The following is an 18539-nucleotide window of genomic DNA, read 5'->3' on the forward strand; positions in this document are numbered from 1 at the left end:
TTTTTGAGTGTTGGACTAGATGCTCTCTGTCTACTGATCTTTCAGCTATAAATCTAGGATCTTTTTTGAGTGTTGGACTAGATGCTGTCTATTGACCTTTCAACTATAAATCTAGGATCCTTTTTGAGTGTTGGATTAGATGCTCTCTTCTATTGACCTTTCAACTATAAATCTAGGATCCTTTTTGAGTGTTGGATTAGATGCTCTCTTCTATTGACCTTTCAACTATAAATCTAGGATCCTTTTTGAGTGTTGGATTACAAGCTCTGTCTACTGACCTTGCAGCTATAAATCTAGGATACTTTTCTCAGTGCTTTGTGTCTAGTAGCTCCTTGTTGAACTGAATCAATTGTGATTAAATCCAAGAGAATTGGCTGAATCTAAGAGAACTGGCGAGTGTGCTAGAAAGTAAACGGACTCAGCAGTGGTTGCTGTTGGAGCTGAATCTATGCCGAACCAACCCAGGATGTTGATGTTTCTGCTGCCAAAAGGTGTTTTGCAAGCCAGGGACCATGCGTGCGTCGGTCCTGGCCAAATGCAGCTCTTACAAACTTACTTGAGATTCTGCCTAGCCTCTTAAAGTAGCTGCAATATTCTGGTTTCTTGTGCATTTCATTTTCTCTTTTTCTCCCTTCCCATGAATTAGCCCAGAATGTAAACTTGTTGAGTGTAGGAATTAGGGTTGCCTGGCCAAGTCTCATGACCCTATACTTCGGCACGGGCTGGTGTGTTGGATTCTGATTTCCCTGCTCATGGCCTGGACTCCAGTCCTGCAGGTGGGCTCCCAGAGGCAGGTGGAGCATCAAGCAGGGCTTGCTTGGTTGTGATTGGGCAGAGACTTTCCTTTCCTAATGAGTTTTTGGGGAATATAAGCTCATCAGATTTTCAAGGGGGAAGGCTCCTTTGGAAACCATCTATTTCTGTTAAAGTCCATCTTTTCAGGCTCCCAGATTGACAAAAGGTGACATATTTACCTCACATGGTCAGCATTGCATCAGATAGACCTTCAATGGCATTTATATCTGGTTCCTCTCTTTCCCATCTTTACCTCCCAGGATGCCTCCTTCAAGCCCTCATCACTCTATTCAGTACTATTGATAGTCTCCCAATTGGTGTCTCTACCTCAGGTTTCTCCATCTTCCATGCAGCCTGTAGAGAGATTCCCTTCCTCCCTTACTTCCTTCCTTCCCTCCCTCCCTCCTCCTCATTGTCTCTTGGACTCTCTGATTTTCTTCAAAGCCATCTTCTGGGAGGATCCTTTATGGGCTCCTCAGCTGATCAAGCAACCCTCAAAATCTTACTTGGGGTCTGCTTGGTCTGTGTCTGTGTGTGTTTATGTTGTCTTTGCCATTAAAATGTGATGTCTACATCAATAATCTGAATGTTGTGAGATGATAAAGAGCAAGCTGAGCTCCAGAGAGAAAGACAGGAAGAAATACCTCCTCCTGCTCTTTTGTAGAAGTGGAGGGCCAGGGATGGGAAAATTGCATAGAACATCAGAAATTTCTCTCTCTCTCTCTCTCTCTCTCTCTCTCTCTCTCTCTCTCTCTCTCTCTCTCTCTCTCTCTCTCTCTCTCTCTCTCCCCCCCCCCCTTCTTGGCAGGTGCTAGTTCAGTGCTTTATTTAACAAAGAAGGATGTGGAGGACTAGAGGGAAAATGACTTGGTTAGAACTCCTAGTAATAAGTGCTGGTGTTAGAGCTTTTGTTTTGAATCCATGTCTTTGTTTCAATTTTGGGGAGTACCAGTTTGGTGGTCCTGTGGATAGAGTTGTGCCCCTTGAGTCGGGAGGACCTAAGTTATAACCTAGCCTCAGATACTAACTGGCTGTGTGACCTTTGGCAAGTCACTTTATCCCAATTGCCCCCCCCCCCCCCCTTAAAGCAACAAATCCAATTCTTCCTGCCTGCACTCTAAAGGCGCACACACACACACACACACACACACACACACACACACACACACACATACACACACACACACACATACACACACACACACACACACATACATACACACACACATATACACAGACACACACAGAGCAGATTTGGCTTCTTGCTGTGCATCAGAGGGCCAAAAGTTGTGGGGGGATGAGAAGTACAATTTCCTGGTATGTGAAGTCTGCCTCTCTTGGCAATTAGTCTTATCAAAAGGGTGAAGGGGCCCTTCCTGATTTGGGTATTCTGGCTTGAATCAGCTTCCTGCCTATCCCTCTAGGCCTGGCTGGCACTACCTGCTAGTAGTTTGGGGTTAAGTTCGATCCTGTGAGTGTGCAAGTTGGGGCAACCAAGCGTTTCCGGAATAGTGAGCCATCGTTTGTGGTCACGTCCTTGGAGGCTCCCAGCGGGGAGATCCAGGGGAAAGAAGCATCTTCCCAGATTTCCTTGAACTGTTCCCTTCATCATTTCATATGTTCTTATATATCTTCAGCATTCTGTTGCACTCATATAACATAACTTGCTCAACTATTCTCCATTTACTTAAGATCCATTTCTTTACCATAACAGAAACAGCTTCTGTAAATACTTTATTACTGTCATTATTATTAATTATTATTTAGTCATTTTAGTCATCTCCAATTTTTTGTGACTGTAAATACTTTATGACTATCATTATTATTAATTATTGTTTAGTCATTTTAGTCATATCCAATTCTTTGTGATTACATTTGGGGTTTTCTTGGCAAAGAAAGTGGTTTGCCATTTCCTTCTCCAGCTTATTTTACAGATGAGGAAACTGTGGAAAATAGGATTAAATGACTTGTTCAAGATTACACAGAAGTTGAGGACTCAGATCTCCTGAGTCCCATGGCGTCCCATAGTTGCATCAAATAATAATAGCTACCATTCATATAGCACCTACTATGCATCAGGCACTGTGCTAAATGCTTTACAATTATTATTTTATTTCATCCTAACAACATCCCTGGGAAGTAGTTATTAAAATTATTATTTTTATTTTATAGTTGAGGAAACAGAGACAAACAGATTAAGTGACTTTACTAAAGTGGCACAAAAAGCATTTGAAGCTGAATTTGAACTCAGAACTTAGTGGTCCAGGTCCAGAGCTCTATCCATGGTACCACCCAGCTTCTTCTGACTTGCCTAAATCACAGCTACTTTCTTTGATCCCTTTGGGGTATAGGGTTAATAATACAGGATCTGTGATTCAGTCTTGGCTCTATAACTCTACGTGTGATGTTAGAGAAATAATTTCTCTCTGGGTTTTCCATTCTTCCTTTGTAAACTTGTACAAAAGACTGCAAATAGAGGCAGGCTCCAAAGCTGTGGATGACCCCATGCTCCTTCCTGGGATGCATGTGGCACCAGGAGGGGACATCAGAGAGAGAGAGAGAGAGAGAGAGAGAGAGAGTAGTGTTCACTTCCCTCAGGCCTGGAGCCAGATCTGAATTTCAGTTTTCAGTGCCTGGAGATGAAGTCAGGGAGGGTGATGTGACTCAGTGAATCTGAGAATTTGCTCCAGAGGTTTTCTCCAACAGAACAGAGATCAAGGACTGTCTTTTTTTTTGCCTTTATATCCAGTACCAAGCTCAGCCTTGATGAGATAGGTGATACCCAATAAATGCTTGTTGATGATTAATTGGAGGCCAAGTAATAAAAGCCTCACTTTCCCCATCTATGAAATGGGCATATTAATTGTATGCCTATTCCATCATTATATCAGGAATAGCTTAGGATTATCTAGAAGAGGGTTTAATAAACCTTTTCCACTCACAACCTTTTTAGCCTGAGAAATTTTTAACACAACTTCAGGTATAAAATAGGTATACAAATCAAACATTTACTGATAATAAATCATAATTTTGTGACCCCCACATTCAGGTACAAGACCCTATAGAGGGTCATATCTTACAGTTTAAGAAGCCTGGACCTAGAAGGCTTGCTCATATGTGCTTGGATTTCTTTGTAATACTAGAGTATTGTGGGATAATATTATAGGAATAGAAATTGTATACATAAATTATAAATACTTAGAGAATATATAGAGAAGTTATAGATACTTATGTATCTATATATATGTATATAGATACATATGTGTAGATATAGATATATGTGTCATACAAATTATATAAGAAGTTCATTTATGTTTATGTAGTCATTATCTATTGCTCTCTTGGGTCTGCTTCCTTCTTTCTGTATCAGTTCATGTAAATCTTCTCACATTTCTCCATCATCATCATTACACACACAGTCATATTCTATCCCATTTATGGAGCACCGTGTGTTTTAGTGTTTCTCAGCAGCCTGCTTTGTTTCTAAAACTTTGCAATTTGGTTTCCTTTCACAACCAGAACACAATGTAACGAGGTTGGATCTTTAGGGAGATGTGATGATTTTCTGGGTTGGGACTTAGGCCATGAACCATGAGAGAATTACCAGGATTAGAGAACCAAAACATGGAAGGGGCCTTGGAACTGATCCAGTTTAGAAGTCCTCAACCTGGAGTCTGACCTTTTTTATGCCCCTGACTATTTAATAACTGTATTTTAATATAATTGATTTCCTTTTTAGTCCTACTATTTATTTTATGCATTTAAAAACATTTATGTTGAGAAGTGGTCCGCAGGATTTTATACACTGCCAGAAGTCCATGATGCACAAAACTGTTAAAAGTCTCTGATCTTGTTCAAACCCCTCATTTGAAGATGAGTAAACTGAGGTCCAGAGGGATTGGTCCCACACTTTTTAGGGTCAGGGATAAGATCTGAACATAGAACTTCTGACTCCAAATAGACCCAGTTGGGACCTGAGAAGCCATCAATTTAGTCCAAACTCCTCATTTTACAGATGAATAAACTGAGGCCTGAGGCTATTAATTGACTTCCCCATATATCATATATCACATATAAAGTCAAAGGTAGTTCCTCTGACTCCAAAGTCAGAGCTCATTTCACTGCAACATGCTCCCTTCTTCTCCCAGCCCTGCAGATTTGGAACACACTTTCTGTGGTCAGGAGGGGGCAGGGAAAAGAGAGTTTTAGAAATTCTTCAAGTCTGCTGTGTGCTTGAATCTCCAAATATATTTAATTTTTATTCCAAAAGTCAAAGTTTTTTGGTGAGAGAAAACATTGCTGGCTGTTAAATTTTCTTCTGGAGGGTACTTTGTATTTATCATCACGCCCCTCAGTTCCTCCACCACCGCCAACTTTTGGAAAAGCGTGGCAAAATTAAGAGAAAAAAATTATTAAAATTCTTTTGGACTCATAAGCTGCATCTTTCCTAATGCTGCAGGCTGTTTGTTTACTTCATCCTCAGAGAATGAGATACTTCTTGGCTTTTTAAATACCACACAATATCCCAGATCTGCCTGAATCATTTCTTCTTATAGGCTTTGCAAATTTCATGAGCTTATGGCTGTCAGGTTTTCAGAAACCTCTCGGTTATAGGCCATCCGGACCAATGGCTAACACAGCTACATGTGGTTTTTACATTATTAGCTGGATGCCATTATCAAACATCTGTGCCAGCTCTATACACTTAGCCATCCTATCCTTTGGAATTCTCTCCCATTCTTTCCAATTGAATTCTTAATATCATAACAAACTCTTAGCAAATGTAATCATTTTCCTTTGCCAGACTGGCTCAGATTTTGGGGTGTGTATGAGTTAATCAGGGTTCAATGACTCGCCTAAATCAGAGCTAGTATCAAGTATCTGAGACCAGATTTGAATTCAGATGCTCTATCCACTATACCACCTAGCTAGCCCAGCTCAGATTTATTTACTTATTTATTTATTCATTTATTCATCATTCATTCACCCATTCATCAATTTATTTACATATTTACTCATTTATTTATTCATTCATTCGTTCATTTATTTATTTATTTATTTTTGCTGAGGCAATTGGAATTAAGTGACTTGCCCAGGGTCACACAGCTAGGAAGTGTTAAGTGTCTGAGACCAGATTTGAACTCAGGTCCTCTTGAATTCAGGTGCTCTATCCACTGTACCACCTAGCCACCCTGCTGCTCAGATTTTTAAAGTAATACCATGTTCTGACTTGGCACTAACCTCCCCCCCCAAGTTGCTATCTTCACCCACCTTGTTCCTTGTTTGTGTATATTTGCATACTTATATAAGAATCCATCTTTGTACTTTATATATTGTTTAAAAAATTCAAATTCTGGCTCTAGTTTAGTTAATCTTGATATTAGCTGGAAAGGTCTAGCAACCTGACCAGCTGGGGAGTTAATTGGTTTATTAACCAGCCTCAGAATGGATTTGGGTCCCACATTTTCCAAAGGGAAGACTCAGCAGAGAATTTGGTGTATGACATGTAAGGGATGGTGCTTCCCCCCCTCCCCACCAGAGTCTATACATAGATACCCAATACACATACACACAGGGATGCATTGCAACACACATGTACATACATGCACGCTTTTGTAGGTATTATATACAGTGTGTGTGTGTGTGGGGGGGGACCCTGCCAAGATTTCAGCTCATGGTACAACACTCCCCATTTGTGCTGATTTACGTGGGAATGACTGATGCTGTCAGAAGGAGTCTGGGCTATATCTCCAGAGGGGGTTGAAGGAGTTCTGGCTAGGAAGCTGATGGAGTTGGGTGCACAGGTGGTATTTTCATTTCTTCTTCCTGCTGGTAGTTGTGACAGAAGAAGAGAAAGCATTATATAGGGAGGGAACAGCTGGGTGCATAAGTGGTGGAGAAGAGGATTCGATTTCCTGGAACAGGGCCTCTAGTTCCAGAACGATGGGCAAGGAACAAAGTGTGCCTGCCTCCCCTGCTTGTGATAAAGAGTGTTGTCATGAGATCATGGCTTTAGAATGGGAAGGAATCTTCTGATTCAGCTCATTTATTTTACTGATGAAGAAAATGATCCAGAAAAAAGAAGCTGTTTATCTAAGTCACATATAAGTTGTATGTTATTGATATATATGTATTACTCCACTACTTCTAGACTTCCTAGCTATGTGACCCATTTAACCCTTTTTGCCTCAGTTTCCTCATCTGTCAAATGAGCTGGAGAAGGAAATGGCAAACCACTGCAGTATCTTTGCCAAGAAAACTCTAAATGAGATCACAAAGAGTTATTCACAATTAAAACAACTGAACAACAGCTACAAAAACTTCTAGACAGTGAGCTCCATGTATCTTGTTTTGTTTTTCTTTTTTCACTTGGTCTGCTTGAGGACTAAGCTATGGGCCTTTGTAGATTCCCTAGCACCTCACACAGCACCCTGGGATATAGAGCAAAGAACACTGGATATGGCAGCAAAAGTCTTGGATGCAAATGCTGGCTTTGTGATTTGCTTTCCATTTGGTTAAGAGCTAGCCAGTTCAACTCTTTAGGGCCCAGTTTACCCCTCTGAAATGAGGGCCTTGAGCCAGAGAATAAGCCCCTTCAGTTTTAGCGTTATAAGTACTTGCTGAAGAGTACCAAGAAGGAAAATTCTCAGTGTAATCAATATTGAGGGAATTGAAGGAAAAACAAGCTCAAATAAAACTGAAAGTATACCTCTTTGCACCCCCACTTTTTTTTTTTTAATTAGCAAAGCATTGGATTCAAAACATGCTGTAAATTGGGGAATGGCTATATAAATTATGGTACATAATTGTGATGGAATATTACTGTGCCATTAGAGACAGCCCAGTATAGGGAGACTGGGATGAACTGGTATCCAGGGAAGTAAGCAGAACCAGGTAAACTAGTAAATAGCATTGTAAATAGAATTATGCTCTGGGGACAATGGACTTTTTCTTTTTCCTGGCATATGACACTTCCAATTCCTGAATCTAGACCTTTTTATAAGTTGTGCTTCATGGAATGTTCTCCTTTACTTTTGCTTTCTGAACTCCCCAACTTCTCTTAATGCTAGTGCCTTCCCTCTGTTAATAATTTCCTATTAATCCTTTAAAGGATTAATATATATGTGTGCATGTTCATGTCATCATTAGATTGTAAGCTCCTTGAGGGTAGAGAGTGTCTCTTGCTTTTTTTTTGTACGCCCAGTGTTTAGAAAAGCATTTGCATGCAATAGGTGATTAATAAATGTTTACTGATTGATTGATGATCTTCCTCCAGGATTCAGCTTAAATCACATTTTCTATAAGGAGCAAATTTTATCTGCCAATCTCTTAGTCAGTAACTGATAGTTAACAATTTCTTGTTCCTTCTCTGTTCCCTATTCCCCCCATACCGCCATTGATACTCTACTGATAATGCCTTTCCATTAAAGTTTTCCATTTATACTCTCTCTTGTGTGCTGGTAATTGTTCATATGTTGGCTCCTCCAATAGAATGTAAACCCCAGAAACTGTGATTTGGATTTTCTTGGTATCTTTAGCACTAGTAGGTGTTTAATAAATGTTGATGATTGATTGAAAAAAGAATAAAATAAAACTGAATGTTGTGTAAGTATAATAGCCAAGTCTGGCCCCAAAGAACACATTTGAGAATGTACAAGTGATGAAGTGGGATAGTTTGGATGTGGAATGTTAGTTTTTTGGAGGGTCAGTCAAAAAACATTCATTAAATGTTCTTTGTGCCAGGGACTGCCCTGAGACTTAGGGCATCATCACACATGGCATTGTGCTTGGTTTATGTATTGGCTGAGATTTTTTCCCTTTTTCTTTTTCATTAAAAAATGTGACCTGAGAAGAAATACGCTAGCTAAAAGATAGTAATATTGATTAAAGCAAACCAGGAGGAGTGGAAGTAGAGGTGGAGCAGGGCAAGAACTGGCAGAAATCTGTACAAAGTGACCTCTCACCTTCCTTTCAATTCCAAGACTGATTTTGTGAGGCAGCTCCAGGCAGGCTGACTGTCACCAGAGAAACAGAGGTGAAGCTGAGCTCAGATCCTGTCCTTTGGTTTATATTCCAGTAGGGCATCTGTCTGTGCTTGGTAGCCACAGTCCCACAGCTGGTTATATATGAAGTAGTTAGGGAAACCATTCATCCTGTTGGGAGATGGAAAGTAAAATCGGTCCCACAGTTTTGTTTGATACCGAGGATGAGGTGAGTTAGCAAACTCAGAAGTGTTTTCAAAATTTAACAAACAAACAAAAAAACATTCCTCCCTCTCCTTAAGGGCCGGGTACTGGATTTGGGACTTAATTTGTAGCCCAATGAGTATCTGGTACAGAGATCTAGTGAAGAAATACCTGATTTAGAGAGTTGAAGAAAAGATTGATTAAGAGAAGTTTGAGGATTTCCTTTCTCTTAAAGGGTTCCAGGAAACTTCCCATGGTCCAGGCTGTGCTTCTTAGAGATGGAGTGTTAACAGTTAGGATTACCTAATTGTGTAGCAGCAGCAGCAATAGCAATAATAGCGAGCTGCAGCAGCAGTAACAGTAACAGCAGCAATAGTAGGTGTAGCATTAGTGGTAGTAGTAGTAGCAGTAATAGTAGCAGCAGCAGCAGCAGTAGCTGTAGTAGTAGTTGTAGCAATAGCAGCAGTAGTAGCAATAGTACCTGTAGCAGTAGCAGTAATAGTAGCTGTAGCAGTAGTGATAATATTAGTGGCAGTAGGGGTAATAGTAGTAATAATCGTAGTAGCAATTATAGTAGTAGTAGTAGTAGTAGTAGAATAGTAGCAGTAGCAGTAGTGGTAGTAGTAGTAGCAGTAGCAGCAGCAACAGCAGCAGCAGCAGTAGTAGTAGTAGTAGAATAGTAGAAGTAGCAGTAGTGGTAGTGGTAGTAGTAGTAGCAGTAGCAGTAGTGGTAGTAGTAGTAGTAGCAGCAGCAGCAGCAGCAGCAGCAGTAGTAGTAGTATTAGTAGAATAGTAGAAGTAGCAGTAGTGGTAGTAGTGGTAGTAGTAGTAGTAGTAGTAAGAGTAGCAGTAGCAGTAGTGATAGTAGTAATAATAGTAGTAATAGTAGCAGCAGCAGTAATAGCCTTTTCTTCTGTCTAATTCCAAATCTCTTTTTCTCTGGCTATCCAAACTTATTTCAACCTCTTAGGTAATGGTAGTGGAGAGTAGACAAATAGCTTGAAAAATAAAGTTTTTATTTACATATTTTGTCTTCATATCATTTTTATTTCTGATTGTATCTTTCCTGGTTGTTCCAGTAAGCCAGCTCTTATAACTAAAAAATCCCTCCAAAACAATTCTCACCCCTAATAAAAACAAACAAAAAAAAAAAAACTTAATTGGAAAAAAAAATAAATCTAAATTTTGAAAAGAATGGGATATTAGCTTAAATAAATCACTCAGATAAGGAAGAAGCTGTATGTTAGTACCCATGAAGTGTCCCAAAATCATTGCATGATGCTTTCCCAGCAACAAAGCAGAATGCAGCAACTGCAAAAATAAGAAAGAGAGAAAAGGGAAAGCAGTTCAGGAAAGCAAAGACATCTGGGTTGGATTGTAAATGCAGTATTCTACACTCCTAGACCCGTCCCCCTTCCCCCCTTTGATGAAGAGAGGGAGACATGTTTTCTTGGTCCTTATAAGGAAGGAGCATGAATAACGAGAGTGACTAACCCTGGTGTCCCTTCAGAGAGTTTTTTGTTCTACCCCTCAAATTTTAAAGTTATGATCAAATCTGTATGAAGTAGGACGTGGGTTCAAATCCCATGTCTTCTTCTTACACTGTTGTATGTGTACAAGGGCTCAGTTCCCTCATTTGAACATTGAGGGGGTTGGATTAGCTGTTCTCACAAATCCTTTCTATCTCCAGATTTGTTCAGAAGCTATGAGGTGGAGAGGTGTTAGACCTGTCTGGAGGACTTGACTCCTTGATGTCTGCCTCAGACACTGATCAGCCATGTGACTCTTGGCAAATCACTTAAGAGCTTTCTGCCTCAGTTTCTTCATTGTACAATGGGAGCAATCATAGCACCTATCCTTGGGTTGTTGTGATAACTTGTGAGCTCTTTGCAGAGGTCAGAGGGCTGGGTAAACGTTGGCTGTGATTCCAGGCCTCTTTAAGGTTCTGATCTAATCCAACTCACCCCCACTTCAGGGCCCAAATCTTCCTGTTGGGCGGAGAGGCGAGTAAGGTCATGCTTTGTTAAATTTCTTGTTTTCTGGGTTTCCTAACAGGCCAAACTGGTTCGGTACATCAGCAAACAGCGGCAGTGCAAGCTCAGTGTGGCCCCTGGGGAGCGGACAGTGGAACTAAACAGCTATCCGCGCTTCAGCGACTGGCTGTACACCCTGAATGTGAGGACGGAGGTGGGACAGGTGAGTCGTGTGGGGCAGGGAAAGCGAGGGTGCTGAGGCATTCCGGTTTCCAGTCATAAGGGGTGAAGCATCGAGGACTCAGATTGGATCCAGCAGCCTGAGGTTGGGTGAGGTGAAACAGGACACAGTATTACTCCTGTTTATTCTGAATCCTGTGCTTGTTTTAGCCATTTTTCAGTCATGTCTGACTCCTTATGACCTTATTTGGAGTTCTCTTGGTAAAGAAATGAAGTGGTTTGCCCCTGCTTTTTCTAGTTCATTTGATAGATGAGGAAATTAAGGCAAATTGGGGTAAATGACTTGCTCAGGATCTCATGGCTAGTAAGTGTCTGAAACTGGATTTGGACTTTAGTCTTGCACGATGATGCCCCCTAGCAGCTCCTGATTCCTATAAATTTAGTGGATTTTCTGACTTTATCTCTACAGGGATCTGCCCCAGTTTGGGTTTTTGTCATAAAATTGCAGCAAGGGCAGAAATGGGGAGTGGGGAATAAGGAGGAAAAGGAGGAAAATCATTTAACGTATTTGGGCTTCTATTTCCTTATCTGCTAAATGAGAAAATTGGTATATTTAGCCAGGAGAGAATGGGATAAATGCTGCATGAAAGATCCCTTCATGGATGGCCTTCAGCAATCACAATAATAATCGCTAACTTTTATCGGGTTTGCTTTTCTATATGGCAAGATATGGGATCATGGGATCATAGGCTTCTGTAGAACAGGAGGTCTAAATGTGTTTCAGAGAGGCAGTGTGAAATCTGGAGATGTGGATTTGGGGTACCATTTTTTGGTCTTTACTAACTATGTGGCTGTGGAAAGGGCACTTAGATTCTTAGACCCTCAGCTTTCTCATCCATGAAATGGGGATGTTGTATATACACTGCCTCCCTTGTAGTGTTGCATATAAATGTGTGTTTTTATTATTGGGCCTAGGCATTTAACGTGGGATTTGTAGGTCATTACAGTCGGTGTAGTTTGTCTGAAGGCTTTTTTGCAATAATAAATAATAATTTAAAAAAACTAATTAATTAGCACATCTGAACCAGTTGGCCAGTAGGATCCAACCCTCCATTGTCTAAATTGATTGCTGCCAGGTGTCCTGTGAGCAGGAGAGAATTAATTGTTAATTATGAGGGTAAAATATTCATGTGGCTCACACAAGTTGATTTCTAATCGAGGATCCCATTATTGGGGGTACAAGGCTGGGAGGAATTAGACACTCCTGGCCTTGGAGAAGAAGCTGCTAGAGAGAAAGAAAGTGAAGCTAAAAGGGAAGGAGGGGATGATTGAGAGAGCTAAATGTTATAGGAGCAGCAAGAAATGAATTCAGTTGAGTGACCAATTTAATATAAAATTAAATGGGTCATAGAAAGAACATTAGACTAGTGATTAGGGGACGATAATGATAAGCAATGTTTTTATGACACTTGTTTTGTAAGAGCATTTTACAAATATCATGTCATTTTGTCCTCATTTCCTGTTTTTAAAAATCTCTGTCTCTTAGTATCTCTCTCTCTCATTCAATGACTTGTCCAGAGTTATACAATTAGTAAATGTGTAAGGCTGGATTTGAACTCATGACTCCAGAGCTGGTGCTCTGTCCACTGGGCCTCCTAGCTGTTTCTACAAATGATCTCTTAATGGCCTTTTCTCTGTCTGACCTCTCAAAAACCTTTCATGTTACTGATTCCCCTTTTCTTGACATTCTCTTTCCTCTAGTTTTCATGACACTCTCCTGCTTCTCCTATTTGTCTGATTCCTTTTGCCTTCTCTGCTGGATTCTCAGCTGTGTCATGGCTCATGCTATGGCTCAGCCATGTCAACAGTGGGCATCTCCTACGGCTCATTCCTGGGCTCTCCTCCCTTCTTCCTCTTTACCATTTTCACTTACTGATCTCATCTGCTCCTGGGGTTTCAACCGTCATCTCTACACAGACCACTCTCAGCTCTCTCTGTCCACCCCAACCTCTTTCTTGATATCCGGCTGTCATCTGGAACTGGGTATCTTCTGAGCAAATTCAACATATCCAAATCAGAACTCATCATTTTGCCCCCAAACTCTTCCCTCTTCTAAGTTTCTCAATTACTGTCAAAGGTATACCATGCTCCCAGTCACTTGGGCTCACAATGTAGATTTTATCTTCAATTTCTCACTCACCACCCCCATATCAGTCAGTAGTCAGATTTTATTATTGGTATCTTTGGAACATCTCTCCTATGTCCTCCCTGTCCCTTTTTCTTTTTGACACTGTGACCACTCTGATGCTGGCCCCTCATCATTTGACATTTGGATTGTTGAAATAGCTGCTTGATTGATCTTTCTCTCCATGCTCCACTGTGTCTTCCACTCATTGGTCAAATTGATCTTCCTAAAGCTCAGGTCTGACCTGTCACTCCTTATTCCAATTCTATAAACTACAGAATCAATTATAAAATCTTCTTTTTGTCTTTTCAAGCTTTCCATGATTTGGCTCTTCTTGCCCTTTTCAGTCTTATACCTTAGTCCCCTTCTGCGAACCAATGCTACTGTTCTCCTTTGCTGTTTCTGGTACAGGATGTGCCGTCTCCTGACCCCTGAAGTTATTACCAGCTGTTCCCCATTCTTGGAACTCTCTTCCTCCGCATCTTTGCCTCTTGGCTTTTCAGGCTTCCTTCAAGTCATATCTGAAGTCGGCATTTTCTGCAAGAAGACTTTCTCAGTTCTCCTTAGTCTTAATACCGTCTCTCTGACATCACCCTCAATTTATCCCATATATTTTTGTTTGTATATAGTTGTTTGCGTGTTTTGTTCTCCCATTAGACCATGATCTTCTTGAAAATATGGATTGGTTTTTGCCTTTTTTGTCACTTAGTACAAAGCCTGGCACATTGTAAGTGATTAATAAATGCCAGTTCACTGACGAATAGTAGCTGGTATGAATTGTCAAGTATTCTGAAATACCATTTTACCCTTCTTCTTTCTTTCCCCTCATTATTCTGCCATTCAAAACATTGATCATTGGAGAAAAAGAAGAAGACTTTTTAATATTCTTTGCATTCCCCTTCCTGACCATTCCCTTATTTCTGATTATCTTCCTTCCTCCTACTCCACCCAATAAACTTTGTTACTCTTGAAACAGAGAAAAAAAAGTCATTTCAGCAAAACCAACCAACACATCATTGGTGTCTGATGGCATGTCATAGGATATGTGTGCAATCATGCAAAACACATTTCTATATTAGTCATGTTGTGAAAGAAAATATTGGTCAAAAAAAAAACTACCATAAAAAATAAAAGTGAAAAATAGTATTCTTCAATTTACATTCAGACGCCATCAGTTCTTTTTCTGGAGGTGGATAGCATTTTTTATCATGAATCCTTTGTAATTGTTGTGAATCATTGTATTGCTGAGAATACCTAAGTCATCATACAATATTGCTTGGTATTGTGCATAACGTTCTCCTGGTTCTGTTCACTTCACTTTGAATCGCTTCATGTAAATATTTTCAAGTTTTTCTGAAATCTAGCTATATAGAAATATAGAAATCCAAGAATATTTCCCTCCCTCCCTCCCTTTCTTCCTCCTTCCTTCCTTCCTCCCTTCTTTCCTTCCTTCTTTCCTTCTTTTTTTTTTTTTCTGAGATAATTGGGATTAAGTGACTTGCCCAGGGTCACACAGCCAGGAAAGTTAAGTGTCTGGGGGCAGATTTGAACTCAGCCCTCCTGACTTCAGGGCTGGTGCTCTTTCCACTGCCCCCACCAACTAGATGCCCTCTATTCTTCATTTCTTATAGACTAATAATAATATTCCATCACAATCACGTATCATGCTTGTTCACTCCCAACTAATGGGTATCCCCTCAATTTTTCATTTTTTTTTTTTTTTTGTCAGAACAAAAGGAGCTGTAACTCCTTTATTGTCAAAGAAATAACTGAACTTAACATTGAGGTTAACAAGACTGGTTAAAATGGAGAAGCTTACCAAATGGGACTTCTTGTCTTACAGCCCAGGCAAGATTATTGAGTTTAATTATTTCTAGTTCTTTTTTTCTAATCTTTCTATTCATCTACTTTTCTATTTTTTAATCAGTACCAAATAATTTTAATATTCTGATATAATTTGAGTTTTGGCCTTTTATTCATACTTTCTTATAACTTCCCCTTAGATTTTAAGGCTTTTATCCTCCGCCTCACCCCAAATGAATTTTATCATTATTTGGTTAATTCCCTTAGTAGTATGACTGGTACTGCATCAAATCTGTAAACTTAAGTCATCAGAATTTTTCTCACTCTCTGTTCTTCCTTTCCCTGAGAAGACACATGTTTAAATATTCCTTTGTGGGAGGAATGGGAACAACTTATTACATCATGGAATTGGAAAAAAAGTTCTGATAAGTTGGAAAAGCCTGGCACTTTTTTCTAAAAATTAATTAATTAAATTTTGGGGGTGAGGCAGTTGGAGTTAAGTGATTTGTCCAGGGTCACAGGGCTAGTAAGTGTAAAGCATCTCAGTCCATGTTTGAACTCGGGTCCTCCTGACTCCAGGCTTAGTGATCTATCTACTGTGCCATCTACTTGCCTCAAGCCTAGCATCTTTAAGTGAGATATTAAGGTGGCTGTAGGACAATGTGGGATTCGACGTGTGCAGTAGGCAGCCATTCCGTGCTTTTTAGTATGGGGGTGATTCAAGAAATACCATATCACTATTTCTATACAGACTATTTCTATATAGACTAGTATAGACTCTGGCACTGGTCCAGGAGTCATTTTGTATGATACTATGGCTTGCTTAGCCTTCATGGAGCCACCTTTCAAAACTTAAGAATGCCGTCCTCACTTTCATTAATATTTGTTAATAGACAATTACCTATGAATTTATAATCCTCATCATTTTTTTTTTTTTTTTTTTTTTTTTTTTTTTTTTTTTTTGCTTCCACCATTAACACTTCAGGGATGGGAGGACATTGAATTCCAAAAGATCACAAAAATACCCATTTCCTAAAGCACTGTGATGGTCCTTTGAAAGTGTCTGGGGAAGGAGATCAAATATACACATATCCACAGACACGTTTACTATACATATATTTATATTTCCATATATATCCATATATTATCTACATATATGTGTGTGTATGTGAGATATACATGCCTATATATGTACATATGAGTGTAAATACACACACATATATATTTAAACACACACAAATATTGTTAGCAGCACTTAACAAAGAACTGGAAACAAAAGTAGATGCTCAGCAATTGGGGAAGGGCAGAACACATTGTGGTGTGTGAATGCCATGAACAGAACTGTGCTGTAAGAATCGATGAATTTGATGATTCCAGAGAAGTATGGAAAGACTTACAGGAACTGATACAAAATGCTATACATCATAACTACAGCAATGTCAGTGGAAAGTGTGATCATCCCCATTACGATTGAACAGAACTTTGCAAAATCATCAAGAATAGAATTGTATCCAAAGAAGGAAAACATCTCCTCTCTTTCCTTACTCTTTTGTGGAGCAGGGTGACATGTAATAGCAGATGTGTTTGGGGATGTGTTGATCTCTGTCTCTCTGTGTCTCTCTGTGTCTCTGTCTCTCTCCATCTCTGTTTCTCTCTGCCTCCCTCTTTTGATGTTGATCTCTTTGAATGGATTTTTTTCTTCCATTTTTTCTTTTTTAGAAGGTTTGGTTCTCTGGGAAGGAGTAGGAGAAGATGTAAAGGGAGAAATTTAGGTGATATAAAAACAGAAGATCAATAAAAAAGAAAAACATTAACTTGGAAAAAAAAGTTTGAAAGGAGGGAGTATGTCTGTCCTAGGATTCTGGAATTTGATGGGGGGCATCTGGGCTGACTGTCTCTGCCTTCAGAGCTCTGACAAGCTTTGATCCTTCTGTCCTTGGCTTTCAATATTTCCGGCCTGCCAAGTCTTATGAAAACAGTGTCAGAGGCAGATTATCCTGACAGCTGTGGCCACTCTTGCCAAGGGAAATGGAGAATGAGTTACCTTTGTGGATGAAAGGTGCCCAAAGTGGGCTGGGGAAAATGAGTTCTGCCTTCCCCTGGTGGTGGGTGAACTCAGGGCAGGTAGTACGGATGGGAAGAGACTGGGGAAGGGTGGAGAAAGGGGGCAGTTGCTCTCCTCCCGATCGGGCTCTGGTTTCTCGGGTGAATAGATAGACATTGTCTGCCCAGCTGTGAAAATGCTTCAGCAGATGTAATGAGAGAGCTCCTCCTGCCCCTCCTCTGGGGTCGCCTCAAAGTTTCTGGGACTATCGGCTCATATTTCTTCCCTCCCTCTTCTTGGTGGCCTCCTGAAAGGCATTCCTCTGCTAGAGTGAGGTATCTAGATACAGTCCATCTGCTTTCTGAAATCCTAAAAATGGTCTTCATGGTCTTTCAGAATCAAGTCTCACATGGGGATAGTTTTAAAATCTTGTTCTTCCTCTCCGTTAAATCATCTCTGTTCCTTCTACTTGTCTCCGTGTAGTAAATCTCTTCTAAGAGTCTGAGTATCTTGTATTTTGTGCCTAAATTTATTTTTACAACCAGATCTTCATTACACAGTTGGAAAAACAGAGGCCTGAATCTCATCCCAAAGTCCGGTCACATATTAACTGTGAAACCAGAACTAGAGCTGAAATCTTTTAGAACTTTTAATCCAAAGTGCTTCCCATGGACTAAATAGCCTTATTTTGAATTGAAATGGATTGCTTAAAGCCTATTTGGATTTAAAAGTGTGGACAGTAGGGCTCATCTTGGAGGGATAGGAACAGAGGAACAGAAATGAGTAGAGTTGACATTCACACTCAGCTCCTCCCAGGTGTGGAAACAGGATTGAGAAGGAGAAGACACTTTTGAGATCATCTAGGCTAGAGGTTCTTTTGTACTATTGAAAATAGCAAATTCACAGTAGTCATCCCAGAGGATTGCTATTACTTTGTATACAGTACATTTCACTTTGCTTGAGTTTATAGGGGACTTTCCAGATTTTTTTTTGTTGTTGTTTGTTTTCTTTTTTTTTTTTTGTCATGGCCACAAACATTTATTAAGTGCTTCCTTTGTGCCTGGGGTGAAGCTTGGGGTCTCAGGCTAAGAGCCTCATGCAGTGAGGACACAAACATGAGGAATCCTGTCACTGGTGACACTGATTTCCCTTCCTTCTGCCCTTACTCCATTTACAAACTGGGAAATTAAGCTGTTTTATTTTTCTGAGAGCATCCTGTTCATCATTTTCCATAGAACAATATTATTCCATCACAAACACACATCATAGTTTATTGAGCTATTCCCCAATTAATGGGCACCCCCTCAATTTCAAATGTTTTTTAGACTAGAGGTTCTTAATCATCTGTTTTGGGGGGATTTTTTAGTCATGGA

The 18539-nt window shown here is 40.0% G+C and overlaps 1 protein-coding gene across 2 annotated transcripts in view; it reads left to right on the plus strand.

Annotated features, from left to right (window-relative positions):
* The window catches only part of KSR1 (kinase suppressor of ras 1), a 213717-nt gene that overhangs the window by 112067 nt on the left and 83111 nt on the right, over nt 1-18539 (plus strand). For both annotated transcript variants that reach the window (XM_074263662.1, XM_074263663.1), the window contains exon 2: nt 11037-11177. In XM_074263662.1, the coding sequence (XP_074119763.1) occupies nt 11037-11177 (141 nt within the window). The remainder of the gene's footprint in view (nt 1-11036; nt 11178-18539) is intronic.

This window comes from Sminthopsis crassicaudata, chromosome 4 (genome assembly GCF_048593235.1).
Source record: "Sminthopsis crassicaudata isolate SCR6 chromosome 4, ASM4859323v1, whole genome shotgun sequence".
Lineage (NCBI taxonomy): Eukaryota > Metazoa > Chordata > Mammalia > Dasyuromorphia > Dasyuridae > Sminthopsis > Sminthopsis crassicaudata.